Below are 17,462 nucleotides of genomic sequence, written 5' to 3'. Positions count from 1 at the left end.
TGGCATTGAGGTTAGAGTGAAATGTCAGATGGCATTAAAGTTCACAAAGAATGATGTCTACTTGTCAGGTAAGTCAGAGAGAGGGAAGGCCTTGCTGAGGGCAGAGGGTGCTTTTTGCAAGATAGCAGAGTGAAGAAACCCAAGGCAGAGAGACACTTCTGTCCCTCTTCTCCCATGCTGGTGTTGGCTTGGAAGGAAAACATGCAGGACTTCAGTAAAAATAGTAGTTGAGTGCTTATGATGTAATTGGAATTCAATTTTCATGTTTAAGGAAAAATCCCACCTATTTTCAGCAAGTCTTTCTGCCAGCTCAGAAGAGCAGATAAAAATCAAAGACTGCAGTAAGAGTGCATGATCCCTGTGGGTGACTCTAAACGTCTGACTTCCTCATACCATTGGGAGTGCAGGATTACAAATTCCCCTTCAAGCTATGTTGCTAATGCTGTAGAGTCTCAGATACATTATTTCACAGATAGGACAGATGTATCAAAGAAAATCTGTGAACGACCAAGAGAATGCTTTTGCACTGGTGCTCTTTTTAGAGGTTAGGGGCGAGTCCTTTATGATTCCTGAATACATACAATGTTGCCTGGACTTGCTAAACCTGGTAGTCAGAAACCATGTTTTACTTACAGTGGTATGCAAAAGTTTGGGCACCCCTGGTCAAAATTTCTGTTACTGTGAATAGCTAAGCGAATAAAAGATGACCTGATTTCCAAAAGGCATAAGGTTAAAGATGACACATTCCTTTAATATTTTAAGCTAGATTACTTATTTATTTCCATCCTTTACAGTTTCAAAATAACAAAAAAGGAAAAGAGCCCGATGCAGAAGTTTGGGCACCCTGCATGGTCAGTACTTAGTAACACCCCCTTTGGCAAGTATCACAGCTTGTAAACGCTTTCTGTAGCCAGCTAAGAGTCTTTCAATTCTTGTTTGGGGGATTTTCGCCCATTCTTCTTTGCAAAAGGCTTCTAGTTCTGTGAGATCCTTGGGCCATCTTGCATGCACTGCCCTTCTGAGGACTATCCACAGATTTTCGATGATGTTTAGGTCAGGGGACTGTGAGGGCCATGGCAAAACCTTCATCTTGTGCCTCTTGAGGTAGTCCATTGTGGATTTTTAGGATCGTTATCCTATTGTAGAAGCCATCCTCTTTTCATCTTCAGCTTTTTTACAGATGGTGTGATGTTTGCTTCCAGAATTTGCTGGTATTTAATTGAATTCATTCTTCCCTCTACCAGTGAAATGTTCCCCGTGCCACTGGCTGCAACACAAGTCCAAAGCATGATCGATCCACCCCCATGCTTAACAGCTGGAGAGGTGTTCTTTTCATGAAACTCTGCACCCTTTTATCTCCAAACTTTCCTGCATCCTCACCACAAAATTCAACGACAGAAGTTTGCAAAGGAACATCTGAACAAGCCTGACGCATTTTGGAAACAAGTCCTGTGGACTGATGAAGTTAAAATAGAACTTTTTGGCCGCAATGAGCAAAGGTATGTTTGGAGAAAAAAGGGTGCAAATGGGTTTTCAGTAGGAGGGAAGGTTGGAAGAGTGATGTGTGGAACAATGGGATGAGCTGAAATGGCTTAATGGAGACAGTTATCAGTACATTAAGCTGCTGCTATGCCTGTGTAAGTTGTTATTAGTAAGATGGTGGGACCTGCCTGGCAGGCTGGATTTATGTGTGTAGGATAAGCAAAAAAAACCCAGAAAATAGAAAATACTGGAAAAGCTAAGTAGGTCATGTGGCATCTGTGGAAAGAGACACGGTTAACTCTTCAGGCAAGGGCCCCTTCATCAGACAGAGAAAGAGAGAAAGAAGTTGATCCAGGTAGTAGCAAAATGTGGATGAAACCAAGGGAATTTCTCTGACAGAGTGAACACGTGACATTTGGGATAAGGTACCATGGCTATGTAATTGGTAGCTGATGTGGTTATGGCATACTGGGACATGTTTAGCAGGCCAAATGAAAAGGAAAAAGGATTACAGGTGGAAATGGTTGCGCTAATGAAACCATCCTATCTGGATGCATCGCGGCTTGGTATGGAACTGCTCTGCCCCTGACTGCAAGAAACTGCAGAGAGTTGTGGAAACAGCACATCACGGAAACCAGCCTCCCCTCCATGGACTCTTGCTGTCTACACCTTGCTGCCTCAGTAAAGCAGCCAGCATAATCAAAGACCCCACCTCCCCCGCACATTCGCTCTTCCCTCCTCTCCCATCGGGTAGAAGATACAAAAGCCTGAAAGTACCACCAGGCTCAAGGGAAGCTTCTATCCTGCTGTAATAAGACTATTGAACAGTCCCCTACTATAATAAAATGGACTCTTGACCTCACAATCTACCTTGTTATGCCCTTGCACCTTATTGTCTGCTTGCACTGCACTTTCTCTGTAACTGTAACACTCTTTCTGCATTGTTTTCCCTTGTACTACATCAATGCACTGTTGTAATGAAATGATCTGTATGGACAGCATGCAAAACAAGTTTTTCACTGTACCTTGGTACATGTGACAATAATAAACCAATTCCAATTCAGTAATGTCTTGTTTTTTTACTAATGTCTTGTTTTGCCCATGTTTTATTCTCTTCATAGTCTTGTATAATTTATGTTTGGACCGTGTGAACATGAGCAGGGTGGAATTTGGCTGCAACAGTGATGAAATTTTTGAGTTCTGCGTAAGTGCAAAAGCAGCACCAATGCACTCATCGATGTGCCAGAGAAAGAATTCAGGAAGTGGATCCAAAACAAAAGACTTATACCACAAGAAGACAGGCATAGCATGGGCCCATAGCATTTGGAATAGGCACAGTATCAGGATAATGGTCCAAATAAAGGGGGAAGGCATTGTTGATGCCTTGTTCGAATTTCCTCCTGCTGTGACTAAGTACAGTGGCATACCAGTTAACTTATTGGACTAGCATCCAGAGGTCTTGGAAAATTGATGCAGAGATGAAAGTTTGGATTTGTTGGGGAATTTAAATTCAAGTCATTAAATCTAGAATTTCAAAAAAACGATTACCAGTAATTGTGACTCTGAAGCTACGGGATTGTCCTTCAGAGCAAGAAATCTGGCATCCATAATGTGACTTCAGACCCACTGGCTATTAAATGTTCCTCAGCTCAGGGGGAATAAAGGTGGACACAGAAATGCCTCGAACACAGCACACATGCAACAGCTGGAATTTCACTGTTGGATCTCCATGCTAAGGTCAACTCTGCCACTAGTTTTGGGTAATTAATAGGTCACACTCAAATGAAGCTTTTACTTTAAAAAAGGCCTTGGATAATATCTTGAGCAAACCTTACAAAATCCTTTAAAATGAAGCTCTGTGGGCTAGGTCACTTGCTTAAGCATTCCTGCAGTCCAGGTGCATCTCCTTAAGATGGCATCAGCTCGATCATTGGTAGCAGATGTTGTAGGCTAATGCAAGATGTGGGCCAGAAGATTTCAATGGGACACTGAGCTCTACAAAGGCCCCTGCATGTTCAACGGGAGATAACCTGATGATAATGCCGAAGTTCTTCTAATAAGAAAAGTCTTTATTTGCCAGGAGCTCCAGGAGTAACTGCCAGCCAACTATTGCCCCAATGTCTTAGAAAGGTAATCTTAAATGTGACTCTTATAGTAAAACACTATGGGAGGAATTCAATAACTTTTCAATCTGCACATCAGATGTAATGTATAACAAGGTGGGCAGCCAGTGTAGCCAAGAGCTGGGGGGAAAAAGACTTTTTTAAACCCGATTTAAAAGTATGGATTTTCTTGGGATCAACATTTAGCTAATTGGAAACCTGAAACTCTCCAATATGCAGAGGAGACACAAGAGACTGCAGGTGCTAGAATCTGGAGCAACAAACAATCTGCTGGAAGAACTCAGTGGGTCAAGCAGCATCGATGGAGGGAAAGGAATTGTTAACACTTTGGGTTGAGGCCCTGAATCAGGACTGATTCAGAACCAAAAAAGGAAATGAAGGAAATCAAAACAGAAAATGCTGGAAACACTCAGCAGGTCAGTTAGCATCTGTGGAAAGAGAAGCAGAATTAACACTTCAAGTCCGAGGTCCTTTGTCAGAATTAAAAAGAAATGACACAGGTATTTTGGTGTACAGAGCATGTGATTGGTGACACACCTGTAGATTTATTTCAAACACACCAAACATTTCAAAGCTTTTCAAAACCACCACACAAAATGCTGGAGGAACTCAGCAGGTCAGGCAGTATCTATGGCAGGAAATGGACAGGCGATGTTTCAGATGGAGAGGGTGGGAAAGGGGAAAGACATAGGGTGATAGGGGCCAGTTAAAATGAGAGGAACAGCACCTCATATTCCATCTCAGCAGTCCTCAACCTGGCTGCATGAACGTTGAATTCTTTAGCTTTCAGTAACCGCTCCCCTTCTGTGCCTTTTCCCCCGTATTTTTTTTCTCTTTCTTCCTGATCCAACTGGCCCCCATCACCCTATGTCTTTCCTCTCCCCACCCCTCTCCTTCTCCATCTGCCCATCACTCACACACTCCTCCCACTGGTTCCCCTCCCCACCTCCTTTTTATTCCGTGCTCCTCCATCCTCTCCTCTCAGATTCCATCATCTTCAGCCCTTTGTCACTTCCACCTATCACTTCCCAGCTTCTGACATTATTCCCACTCTACCCCCTCCCTTATCTGCCTATCACTGTCCCCCCTTACCTGGATCCACTTATCACCTGCTAGTTCCTGCTCCACTCCTTCCCTCCACCTTTTTATACTGGCTATCTCCCCTCGTTCTTTCCAGTCCAGATGAAGAGTCTCGATCTGAAATGTTGACTGTCCATTTCCCTCTACAGATGCTTCCTGACCTGCTGAGTTCTTCTAACGCTTTGTGTGTTGCTCCAGGTTCTAGCATTTGTAGTCTCTTGTGTCTCCAGCTTGTGGAAGACCATGGCTTCAGGATTTCTGGTGTCTGGATCTGTGTGTCCAACTCCGCATGTGGAGACATGACTTACAGTTAATTTGACAAGAGTGAGAGAGACATACAGTACAGAAACAGACCCTTCGGCACATGAAGTCTGTACTGCCTGTCAATCACCCATCTACGCTGCACAATCCCATTTTTATTCTCCCCATGTTCTCATCAATTTTCTCTCAATTCCACCACTCACCCACACATTCAGGCCAACTTTACAGTGGCCAATTAACTTATCAACCTGGACATATTTGGGATGTGGGAGGAAATCAGAGCACACAGAGAAAATCCAGTAGTCACCGGGAGGATGTGCAAACTCCTCACAGACAGCATCGGTGGACAGGGTTGAACTTGGATTTCTGACAATGGCTCTACTGGTTGCACTATTGTGATAATGACAAAGGTTTACAGTTTTTCTCGTTTTTTTGTATTATAGCCATTATTGAATGAATGATTCACTTATTAGATCTTGATTATTGGCAGGCGAGAATATAGAAGCATAAGAGACAGAAGCAGCAATAGGCCATTTGGCCCCTGGTGCTCCAGCTTTCTAAGCTCAAGATTAATTTTTTTTTACCTCAGCACCACTTTTCTGCATTAAACCATATCCCATAGTTGTCTAATATTTAAAATCAGAATCTGGAATCTTTCTTCACTGCATTCTCTGTTAACTTTACTTTAAATACTTTCAGCAAGTTGCTTGGCATTTTACAGCACTCTAGCTGAAAGTTTTGCTCACTCAGTAGGTAAAGACTGAGGACATTTTAAGCCCTCTTCATGTATGGCATGTTTGTTCTGAAGGAGAACATACATTTTGCCATCTCCCCGCATCTCATCACATAATCTTCCAGTCTGTGACTCTCGGGGAAGAGGTCCAGTGATAGAGAACATTTGTTCTCTTATCTGGAGAATTCAATAAAACACCATGCTAATACATTGTGGCAAAGAACATTTGTTCTCTTATCTAGAGAATCCTCTGATATAAAATGCGAGTATATTGCTGCAATGAATGTTCTGGAAAATAAAATAAGGTGTACTTTTCCTTGTAAAGTAACTTTGGGAAAATATTAATCCAATAATTTATCAAAACCTTGATGTGTGAAAATAAAAGTTGTTTGAGTTAACATATTTACAAGTGGAAGTTACTGCCATAGTTGAATGGTGCTGTTGAATAGCCAACTCCTATTCCTAATACTTATGTTTCTATGTTCTCTCATTTGCTATCTCTTATAGCCATTCATCCTCAAAAACTTTAAAATTGAAACCTCCAAGTGGAGCACCGAATGCAATAGATGATATTAAGGGAGGTGCAGGCAAATCTCAGTCTCACAAAGTGCGGCCAAGTGTGGCCTCCTCTACATTGGTGAGACCAAATGCAGACTAGGTGACTGTTCCGCAGAACACCTGCGCTCTGCCCGTAACCGCGATCTGCATCTCCCCGTTGCCAGTCACTTCAACTCCCCCTCCCACATCATCACTGATATGTCAGTCCTCTGCCTCCTCTACTGCAGGAGAATTCCAAGTGCAAATTGGAAGAACAGCACCTCATTTTCTATCTTGGAACCTTGCAGCCTAATGGCATGAACATTGACTTCTCCCACTTTAAGTAATCCCCACCCTCCTTCCCCACAACAACCCCCACCATGCTTCTTCCCTTCTTCTCTTTCCTAGCCTCTTTTTTCCTTTCTCTCCTTACCTTTGACCCATCCCCCAGTGGATCTGCTCTCCCCTCCTCAAGAGGCACAAGCTGAAGGTTTTACCATGGCCCTCACAGTCCCCCGACCTAACCATAATCGAAAATCTGTGGATAATCCTCAAAAGAGCAGTGCATGCAAGACGGCCCAAGAACCTCACAGAACTAGAAGCCTTTTGCAAAGAAGAATGGGCGAAAATCCGCCAAACAAGAATTGAAAGACTCTTAGCTGGCTACAGAAAGCATTTACAAGCTGTGATACTTGCCAAAGGGAGTGTTACTAAATACTGACCATGCAGGGTGCCCAAACTTTTGCTTCAGGCCCTTTTTCTTTTTTGTTATTTTGAAACTGTAAAAGATGGAAATAAGAAAGTACTCTTGCTTAAAATATTAAAGAAATGTGTCATCTTTAACTTTATGCCTTTTGGAAATCAGGTCATCTTTTACTCGCTTAGCTATTCACAGTAACAGTAATTTTGACCAGGGGTGCCCAAACTTTTGCATACCACTGTAAGTGTATAACAAGCCTCTGTTTAAAGTGCCCATGCATAATTAGGTGCAAATAATCATTTGATTATGGATGATCACATTCAAAACAGATGAAAACTTGAGATTTAAGTCAGTTGTTTATTGTCATATGCACATACACATATGCACAGATGAAAAACTTGCATGCAGCAGCATCAAAGGCACATAGCATCAGATAAGCAGGATTCACAAGAAAAACATAACATGAACATAAGTTATACACAATTTTTACAAGAAAGAACACAATGAAAACAAAAAAAAAGTCCATTGTAGCTCAAAGTGTTTAAAGTGGTCATAGTGTTGTTATACTGAGGTAATGATTAGGGTTGTGCAGGTTGGTTCAAGAACCAAATGGTTGAAAGGAAGTAGTTGTTCTTGAACCTGGTGGTCTGGGACTTCAGGCTTCTGCCTTCAGCACTCCAGTGCTTTGTGTAGCATTTACCGATTTGGAGGATAGCAGCACAGATCCTGAGAAATAATTTTGTCTGTATTTGATGTTCCTCAGCCCTATGAATCCAGATGTACATTTAGATTGCTCCAGTAATACTCCACATGTTCAACACCAGTCACAGAAAATTAGTTTATTGGTTGGTGGATCCTGGTACTGGACTTAAGCTGCCTCAACTGGGCTTCACTGTATGCTACTGGGCTTCACCAATATGCTAAACACTACAACAATTCAGCGTTTACTTCCTCAGGACTTCCTAGCTGTGCTGACCATGAACTGAGAAGGCCAAGTCAACAAGATTGTTGGGACATCATCTGCTGGAATTTTAACATGAGTATGTAATTCTGTTCCTTTTGCCAGAAGTTCAACATCCTGGTGGGAGCACCATTATCTTAAGAAGTTGGGGGCATTTGAAGATGCACAATAAATTTCTTAAACACATGCCAAGAATTAACTGCTGATGAATTTTATGCTGAGGTAGTGAAATTAAAGGCTGTATTGGGGAAGAAATGGCTTTATAAGGTGAATTAATAATCTCTGTCCTACACTTTTTTAAAGTATGCTGTAATGACATTTAGGACTTTACTTCCACCTTTGCACTTCACTGATAGTAAGTGGCCAATGCTTGCCTCATCTCAGCTGTTTGATACCAGAACTCAGTGCAATGGAATTTCAACTAATGCCTGGCACTCTTAGGGACTTTTTTGAATACCAAGCAATTGAGTGTTTTAATAGAAATTTGGTTTGACATAAATCGTTATTTAATTTTATTGTGCACAGTTGCTGAAGTTGTACATGTGCGCTTATAAACAAAGCTTTAATTATCTGTAAAATTCAATAGATACGAAATAGCTTTCAATTAGTCTTGCCCTAAGAATATATTTCTAATCAGTTAATGAACTGCACTGAATTGGAAACTGTCATCCAGCTGAATCAGCTTTTAATAATTGTACATTTATTGCCCAAGAAAGCATTGATGGCAATACAGCAGATTAAAATTAAATGGCTTCGAAATTCTAATGCATTGCACAATCTTTTCATGAGCTACACAATGTGATTTTGTCAAAACCTCCTGATTATTAAATAAAAACAGATAACACTGGAAACACTCAGCAGTTCTGACAAGGGGTCCTGGAACCTGAAATATTAACTCTGTTTCTCTCTCCATAGATGCTGCCAGACCCACTAAGTGTTTCCAGCATTTTCTGCTTTTAGTTCAGATTTTGCAGTTTTTGTAATTGTTACCAACTAATTCATAAATACGATCAGGTACTATGTGCACTGGTGACGAATTTGGTGAAATTAGGTCACGAACCAAATGGACATCATGATAGCATCATCATATTCTCCACTGTATTCAATGGAAATCAATGGTCAAATGAAAATTTCAGGTGTTTACAAATACAGATAATCTTATGCCTTGTAACACGAGATGTAAAAGTAATTGTACTTTTTATGGAATGCTAAGTCTTTTAATTCATGCTTAGCAAGCTGAGTCAAAGAACTAATTTACTATATGTGGATTGAAAATATTAAATACTTTCATTTTGAGTTTCAATTTTATGATACTTCAACCCTGATTATCTTGTATATTTGTTCCCATTTTTATTCTTATTTGTAAAATGTATGAAATATCACCTAAAAATTGCACCTTTATCGTAGTTGTGCTGCTGGATTAACTGTAAAATGTAGGTCAATATTAGATTAATTCAGTCAATATTAAATTACTACAGTTAAATTAAACAGAGTTTCGAAGATTACAATTACATTCAAATTTTGAATTAATTTTAGAAATAGGAAACTCCAGGGGATTCTAATGTCAAATTAACGTCATTGGGAGATGAAGTACTCTCTTAGAAAGGTAGTAAGTATCCTACTACAATATGTACTTGTCAATTACATTTATAATTGGAGACCTGAGTGAGCTAAACACTTAGGGTGCTCAAGAGGAGAAATATACATTACTTCTTGTTCAGAGGATGAATTAGATGTTTGTGGATATTCCGCTGCTATTGCCTTAATTATTTTTTCTTCACAAGTGATGTCCATTTGTGTGCAGCCGTAAGCTTTACTTCAAGTTGCTGGTTATTTGAAGTTGGAAATACCCTGATTTCCATTAATATGAGTTTGAAGTCAAGTATGGTGCTTTTTGTATTCTTTAGGTGCATCTTTGTACAAACATGTTTGTTCAACTTTTTAGTCATTACATTGTATATGAGGCAATTGGCTCCTTTCCTGTCGATGGTCAAGGAGGAGAGTTTTGATAATATTCTATTCTACTGCTCTCTTTTGTGTAGAGTGTGTTATCTCAGCCAAGAGGAAAGCTGTGGGTACAATTTAACCATTTTACATTTTGCATTTCTACATTGCATATCAAGAGCAAACAATCTGTACATTCTTGTTTGCTCTAAATATGCAACGTAGAAACAAATGACAATTGAAAGCCAAAACAAATTTCTGACTGTCATTGTACATTTATATGGAAATGGAGGATTAACTTCCTTCTATCTATATGTGTGTACTGTGAAATTTTCCAAATATAAATTCTTATGCCTGCAGCTATAATGGAAATTTCTTGCGAATCTTTAACTTTGTACACCTCCTATCATATTCCATATATCTGTTATTAATAAATTGATTTTTATTATATAGGCCCATGAGAAGCTGGAAGACACTAAGCTGGAGGCTGTGCGTGATAATAACTTGGAGTTAGTGAAGGAGATCATTGATGATATCACCCCAATTGCCAAGGAGAATGATACTGCAGCTGAACTCAGTCATATTCTCCAAGAACCACATTTTCAGGTGAAGGGCAGCCACAACAATAAAATGATTATCCTTTATTTTTGCTGGAGTTAAAATGCACTTTGTTCTTGTTTAAGTTGCATTTGAGATACCCTAGGTTGGTATTTTAACCGTGTAGATCAAAGGAAGTATTTAAAAAGTGTGGATTTTATTAAGTAGCCATGGTCAATCATTTGAATTGCGACTATCATCACTGCCAAAACTTTGAACATTTAATTATGGTTTTAGTCCAGTGGCAGAACATAATTTCATCATCTGTATCTTGTCTGTTGCTAGGGTGTCAGAGTCCTAGAGCAATGCAGTGCAGATACAGGCCCTTCAGCCCAACAAGTCCATGCCGACCATGGTGCCCACCTAGCTAGTCCCAATTTCCTGCATTCAGCCCACATCCCTCGAGCCCCACCCCTCCATGTACCTATCCAATGCTTCTTTAATTATACCATTGTACCTGCCTCAACTACTTCCTTTGGCGCTCATTCCATATACTCACTACCCTCTGCATGAAAATGTTGCCCCTCAGGTCCCTTTTAAATCTTTCCCCTCCCACCCTAAATCTCTGCCTCCAAGTTTTGGACTCCCCTACCATGGGGAAAAGACTGTCTTTCTGCTGAAAATATACAAAATATTAAGATTAAAAAACAAAATGTTACACCCTCCTTTACTTAGCACTCCCAACTTCATTGGTGCTTAATGATGGTATATTCTGTACTTAGATTTTTGTTATGTAAATCAAGAACACTGCAGATCTGAAATAAAAACAGAAAATGTTCAAAACACTCAGCAGGTCAGGCAGCATCTGTGGAAAGAGAAACAGAGCTAATATTTCAGGCCAGAGATCCTGTTCTGACAAAGTGTCCCCAACCTGAAACATCAACTCTGTTTCTTTTTCCAGGGATGCTGCTTGATCTGCACTGTTTCCAGAATTTTGTGTCTGGATCTTTATTTTGGCTTTTTTTTTACTTGCACAAGTTTTGCAGTTAAATATCATGCTATTGATGATGAAATTCATAATGTGACACCACCCATTCCAGCACATGCTCCAAATATCTGGGTTGCAGCTTAGCAACCATTGTAGCCTCTTGAGTCATGCATAGACCAGCCCAAGAGGAAGAGCAAACGTCCTTTTCTAAAGTACATCACTGCCTGGGTGGTGGTGGAGGCAAATACAATAAGGGCGTTCAAGAAGCTTTTAAATAGGCAAATGAATGTGAAGGAAATGGTAGGACATGGACATTGTGTAGGAGAAGGGATTAGTTTAGTTGGGCATTTTATTACAAATGTAATTGATCCAGCACAACATTGTGGGCCAAAGGGTCTATTCCTGTGTTGCACTGTTCTATGTTCTAATGAAAACTAAATGTGTTTCATAGTGGTCAGCACAAATTTCAGCTTCTTATTCCTGATTTACTTGGTGATCTGAATTGAAATTCCTTAGCTGCAGCAGAGAGGCTTGGGTAGTTCATGAGTCAGTATGTCATTGATGAGTTATCACAAAATTGCCATTCCCCAGGAATATCAGTGAAGCGCTGAAACTCGTTGGTAAAAATAATCAACCTTAACCTGCCATTCATCAGTACCACCTGATTCTTCTGAAACAGTTAGTCAACATAAATCATCATCACCTTTCTTAGCATTCCCTTTCAGTGATCTTGTTCTGTCTGGCTGCGGCTTTGTCAAAGAGGAATTTCAGGATAAACAGGATTCAGGGTACTTCCCAAAAGTGCAGTGTTGGTTATGGTTAGAGGCACTAAATGTGCATCTTACATACATCTTGAGCTAAGCTAATGACAGCTAGCAGAAGGCATAATAATCATTTTGTTTCTGATTGTACCAACCTGACTTCATGAACAAAATGTCTCATGAATCACTGATTTAGCAACATTCTACTGAATTATAATTTATCATTGTTTAAGAATATTGCAGCTAAATGCCCAACATTACAAATTTGCTGACTTTATTACATATTCAGCCTCAGTTCATGACAGCTGAGATGAGACTTATTTTTAATTTCTGTAAAATGTAAATGCAATCAATGCCAATCACTTCTTAGTGATTAGCACAAACATATTGCAAAAACTGTAAATGAAATCAGTTTTGTGACAGGGTATGTTTACATACAGACCTGGGGAGCTGAAAACAGCAAATTACAGAAATTGCTGCTTTGTGACCACAGCTGGGTCAGTTAGCAACTGTGGATCATTGGAGCTTTCAGCCTCTTGCATATATGACTGACATCTGTGCCTTGATAACATGGAATTAAAATGTTATAGACTGAAGACAGCCAATTATGGATACATTCAAACTGGAACATCTGTGGAGCATCTATGTATGACAGTAACTTAATTGTTTTCCTGCCTATTCCCCTTCTGAGGGAGGAGACCACATGCTCCACCATTCAGTCATGGCTGATTTATTTTTCCCTCTCAACCCCATTCTTCTGCCTTCTCCCCATAACCTTTGATGCCCTTACTAATCAAGAACCTATCAACCTCCACTTTTAAATATACCCAATAACTTGGCCTCCACAGCCATCTGTGGTAACGAATTCCACAGATTCACCACCCTCTGGTGAAAGAAATCCCTCCTCACCTCAGTTCTAAAGGGACATTCTATTTTGAGGCTGTGCCCTCTGGTCCTTGACTCTCACACTACTGGACATATGATCTCCACTCTATCCAGGCCTTTCAATATTCAGTAGATTTCAATGTGATCCCCCCTCATTCTTCTAAACTCCAGCAAGTACAGGCCCAGAGCTATCAAATGCTCCTCATGTGTTAACCCCTTCATTCCCAGGATCATTCTTGTAAACCTCCTCTGGATCTTCTCCAATGCCAATACATCCTTCCTGACATATTGGGCCCAAAACTGCTCAATACTCCAAATGTGGTCTGACCAACATCTTATAAAGTCTCAGTATTACATCCTTGCTTTTATATTCTAGTCCTCTTGAAATGAATGCTAACATTGCATTTGCCTTCCTTACTATCAACTCATCCTGCAAGTTAACCTTTAGGGAATCCTGCACAGGACTCCCAAGTCCTTTTGCACCTCTGATTTCTGAATTCGCTCCCTGTTTAGAAAATAGTCTACGCCTTTATTCCTTCTACTAAAGAGCATGACCGTATACTTCCCCACGCTGTATTCCATCTGCCACTCCTTTACCCATTCTCCCAACTTGTCCAAGTCCTTCTGCAGACTCCCTGCTTCCTCAACACTACCTGCCCCTCCACCTATCTTTGTATTATCCGCAAACTTGGCTGCAAAGCCATCAATTCCATCATCCAGATCATTAACATATGATGTGAAAAGTCCCAGACCCAACACTGACCCCTGCGGAACACCACTAGTCACCAGCAGCCAACCAGAAAAGGCCCCCTTTATTCCCATCCTTTGCCTTCTGCCAGTCAGCCAATCTTCTATCCATGCTAGTACCTTTCCTGTAATCCCATGGGTTCCTGTCTTGTTTCACAGCCTCATGTGCAGCACCTTGTCAAAGGCCTTCTGAAACTCCAAGTAAACAACATCCACTGACTCTCCTTTGTCTATCCTGCCTGTTACTTCCTGAAAGAATTCCAACAGATTTGTCAGGCAAGATCTCCCCTTAAGGAAACAATGCTGACTTCAGCCTATTTTTTTCGGAGCTTCCAAGTACCCTGAAACCTCATCCTTAATAATTGACTCTATAACATCTCACCAACCACTGAAGTCAGGCTAACTGGCCTATAATTTCCTGCATTGAACATAGAATTCTCCCACTTTAAGTAAACCAACACCCCCACCTTGCCTCTTCTTTTCTCTCCTAGCCTCTTTTCTCTCCTCCCCTCCCCCTATCTTGCCTGCCTCCATACCTTTGGCCCATCCCTTGGTGGATCTGCTCTGGATCTGCTTATCACCATCTCTGACCTGCATCTATCTATCACCACCTTGGGCCCACCTATCACTGCTCTATTTTTCCCCCCTAAATATTGGGCTTCCCTTTTTCCCATCTTCACTCCTGAAGAAGGGTCCTGACCTGAAACATTGACCATCTGCTTTTCTCCACGGATGCTGCCCGATTTGCCGAGTTCCTCCCTCATCTTGTTTTTTTTTCCATCTAGATTCCAGCATCTGCAGTACTTTATTTTTCTACAATTTCCTTCTTTTGCCTCCCTCCCTTCTTAGAGTGGAGTGACATTTGTGATTTTCCAGTCCTCCAGAACCATTCCTGTCTCTAGTGATTCTTGAAAGATCACCACTAATGCCACCACAATCTTTTCAGCTACCTCTTTTACAACCCTGTAGTGTAGTCCATCTGGTCCAGTTGACTTATCTACCTTCAGACCTTTCCATTTCCTCAAGCACCTTCTCCTTAGTAATAGCGACTACACTCATTTCTGCCCCCCGACTCTCTTGAGTTTCTGGTATGTTGCTGGTGTCTTCCACAGTGAAGACTGACACAAAATACTTATTCAGTTTGTCTGCCATTTCTTTGTTCCCCATTACTACCTCTCCAGCATCATTTTCCAGTGGTCTAATGGCCTCTTTTACTCTTTATATACCTGAAAAAGCTTTTGGAATCCTCTTATATTATTGGCTAGCTTACCTTCATATTTCATCTTTTCTCCTCTTACTGCTTTTTATTTGCTTTCTGTTGGTTTTTAGAAGCTTCCCAATCCTCTAGCTTCCCACTAATTTTTGCAATATTTAATGTCCTCTTCTGCTTTTATGCTGTCTTTGACTTCCCTTGTCAACCCTTTAGAATGCTTCTTCTTTGGGATGAACTGATCCTGTATCTTCTGGATTACTTCCAGAAACTCCTGCCATCACTGCTCTACATCATCCCTGCTAGGGTCCCCTTTCAATCAACTTTGGCAAGCTCCTCTCTCCTGCCACTGTAGTTACCTTTACTCAGCTGTAATACTGACATGTCCTATTTTAGTTTCTCCCTCTCAAACTGCAGCATGAATTCTGTCATATTATGATCACTGCCTCCCAAGGGTTCCTTTACCTCAAGCTCCTTAATCAAATCTGGTTCATTGCACAACACCAAATCCAGAATTGCCTTTTCCCTAGTGGGCTCGACTATAAGCTGCTCTAGAAAGCCATCTCGTAGGCATTCTACAAATTCCTTCTCTTGGGATCCAGTGCCAACCTGATTTTCCCAATCTACCTGCATATTGAAATCCAGCATGACCATTGTAGCATTGCCCTTTTTACATGCCTTTTCTGTCTCCTGTTGTAATTTATACCCCACATCCTGGCTACTATTTGGTGGCCTGTATACAACTCCCATCAGGGTCTTTTTACTCTTGCAGTTTCTTAACTCTACATCTTATGATCCTATGCTATTTCTTGCTAAGGATTTGATTTCATTTTTTAAAACCAACAAAGCCACCCCACCCCCTCTACCCCCCTGCCTGTCTTTTCGATAGGATGTGTATTCTTGGATGTTTAGCTCCCAGCTGTGATCTTCTTTCAACCATGACTCTGATGCTCACGACGTCATACCTGCCAATTTCTAACTGCACTGTAAGCTCATCTATCTTATTTCGTATATTGCGTGCATTCAAATACAACACCTTCAGTCCTGCAATCACCACCCTTCTTCTCAAATTTGACTCCACATTGCCTGAAGTTAAATTCTTATCCCCTTCTAATCTTTTTGTTTTATTATTTATTCTGGAGACTTCAGTAACCTCTCCTGCACTCTCCTTCCATTTTACTTTATCTGTACTTTTCCAATCTGTTGAACCCACTCCCCTACTATTTAGTTTAAAGACCTATCTGCAGCCCATGTATGAAATTCGCCAGGACCCTGGTCCCAGCGTGGTTCAGGTAGAGCCTGCCCCATTGAACAGCTCTCTCCTTCCCCAATACTGGTGCCAATGTCTCATAATTCAAACCCACTTCTCCCACTCCAATCTTTGAGCCACACATTTAACTCTCTGACTTTACTGACCCTCTGCCAATTTGCACGTGGCTCTAGTAGCAATCCAAAAATTATTACCTTTTTGGTTCTGCTTCTTAATTGAGTTCCTAGCTGCTCAAATTCCCTCAACAGAACCTCTTTCCTTGTTCCAGCTACAACATTCATACCCTCATGGACCATGACAACTGGATCTTTTCCCTCCCATTCCAAATTCCTCTGCAGGTCAGATGAGATGTCCCAAACCCAGGCAGACAACACAGCCATCAGGTCTCTCGATCTTTGTGACAGAGAATTGTGTCTATTCCCCTGACTATACTATCCCCAATCACAACTATATTTCATTCTCTACCCCCCCTCTTGAATGACTCCCTGCACCACAGTTAGGTTGCTGATCCTTCCTACAGCCCCCACTTTCATCCACACAGGGAGCAAGAATCTCAGGCCTGTTGGATAAACTCAAGGTCTAAGGCTCCTCTAGCACTGCCTCTTGGATCCCCCTTCCTGCCTCTCGTCCCTGACCACAGACTGAATTTGAAGTAGTTAATCTTATGGGTGTGACTGCCTCCTGAAACACAGCATCCAGGTAACTTTCCCCCTCCCTGATGCATCGGTGTTTGAAGCTCAGATTCATCAACTTTGAGCCCAAGTTCCTCAAGCAACCAACACTTGCCACAGATGTGGTCACCACAAACTGCAATGGGGTCTACCAGCTCCCACATCATGCAGCTACAACACATCACCATAGAACCATAGAACACTACAGCACAAAAAACAGGCCATTCAGCCCTTCTAGTCTGTGCCAAAACGTTATTCCGCTAGTCCCATTTATCTGCACCCAGTCCATAACCCTCCATACCTCTCCCGTCCATGTATCTATCCAATTTATTCTTAAAACTCGAGAGCGAGCCCGCATTTACTGCATCAGATGGCAGCCCTTTCCATACTCCCACCACTCTTTGAGTGAAGAAGTTCCCCCTAATGTTCCCCCTAAACCTTTCCCCTTTCACCCTAAAGCCATGTCCTCTTGTACTTATCTCTTCTAATCTAGGTGGAAAGAGCCTACTCGTATTTACTCTGTCTATACCCCTCATAATTTTGTAAACCTCTATCAAATCTCCCCTCATTCT

At 41.2% G+C, this 17,462-nt stretch overlaps 1 protein-coding gene across 1 annotated transcript in view; it reads left to right on the top strand.

Moving 5' to 3' along the window:
- mpp2b (MAGUK p55 scaffold protein 2b) overlaps nucleotides 1-17,462 on the top strand; it is a 111,608-nt gene that overhangs the window by 24,149 nt on the left and 69,997 nt on the right. Inside the window, 1 exon segment of the mRNA XM_052038592.1 lies at nucleotides 10,275-10,427. Within this exon segment, the coding sequence (XP_051894552.1) occupies nucleotides 10,275-10,427 (153 nt within the window).

The sequence above is a fragment of the Pristis pectinata genome, chromosome 25 (assembly GCF_009764475.1).
Source record: "Pristis pectinata isolate sPriPec2 chromosome 25, sPriPec2.1.pri, whole genome shotgun sequence".
Taxonomy (NCBI): Eukaryota; Metazoa; Chordata; class Chondrichthyes; order Rhinopristiformes; family Pristidae; genus Pristis; species Pristis pectinata.
Note: the sequence above shows the minus strand (reverse complement) of the source record. Positions and strands in the feature narration are given on the sequence as shown.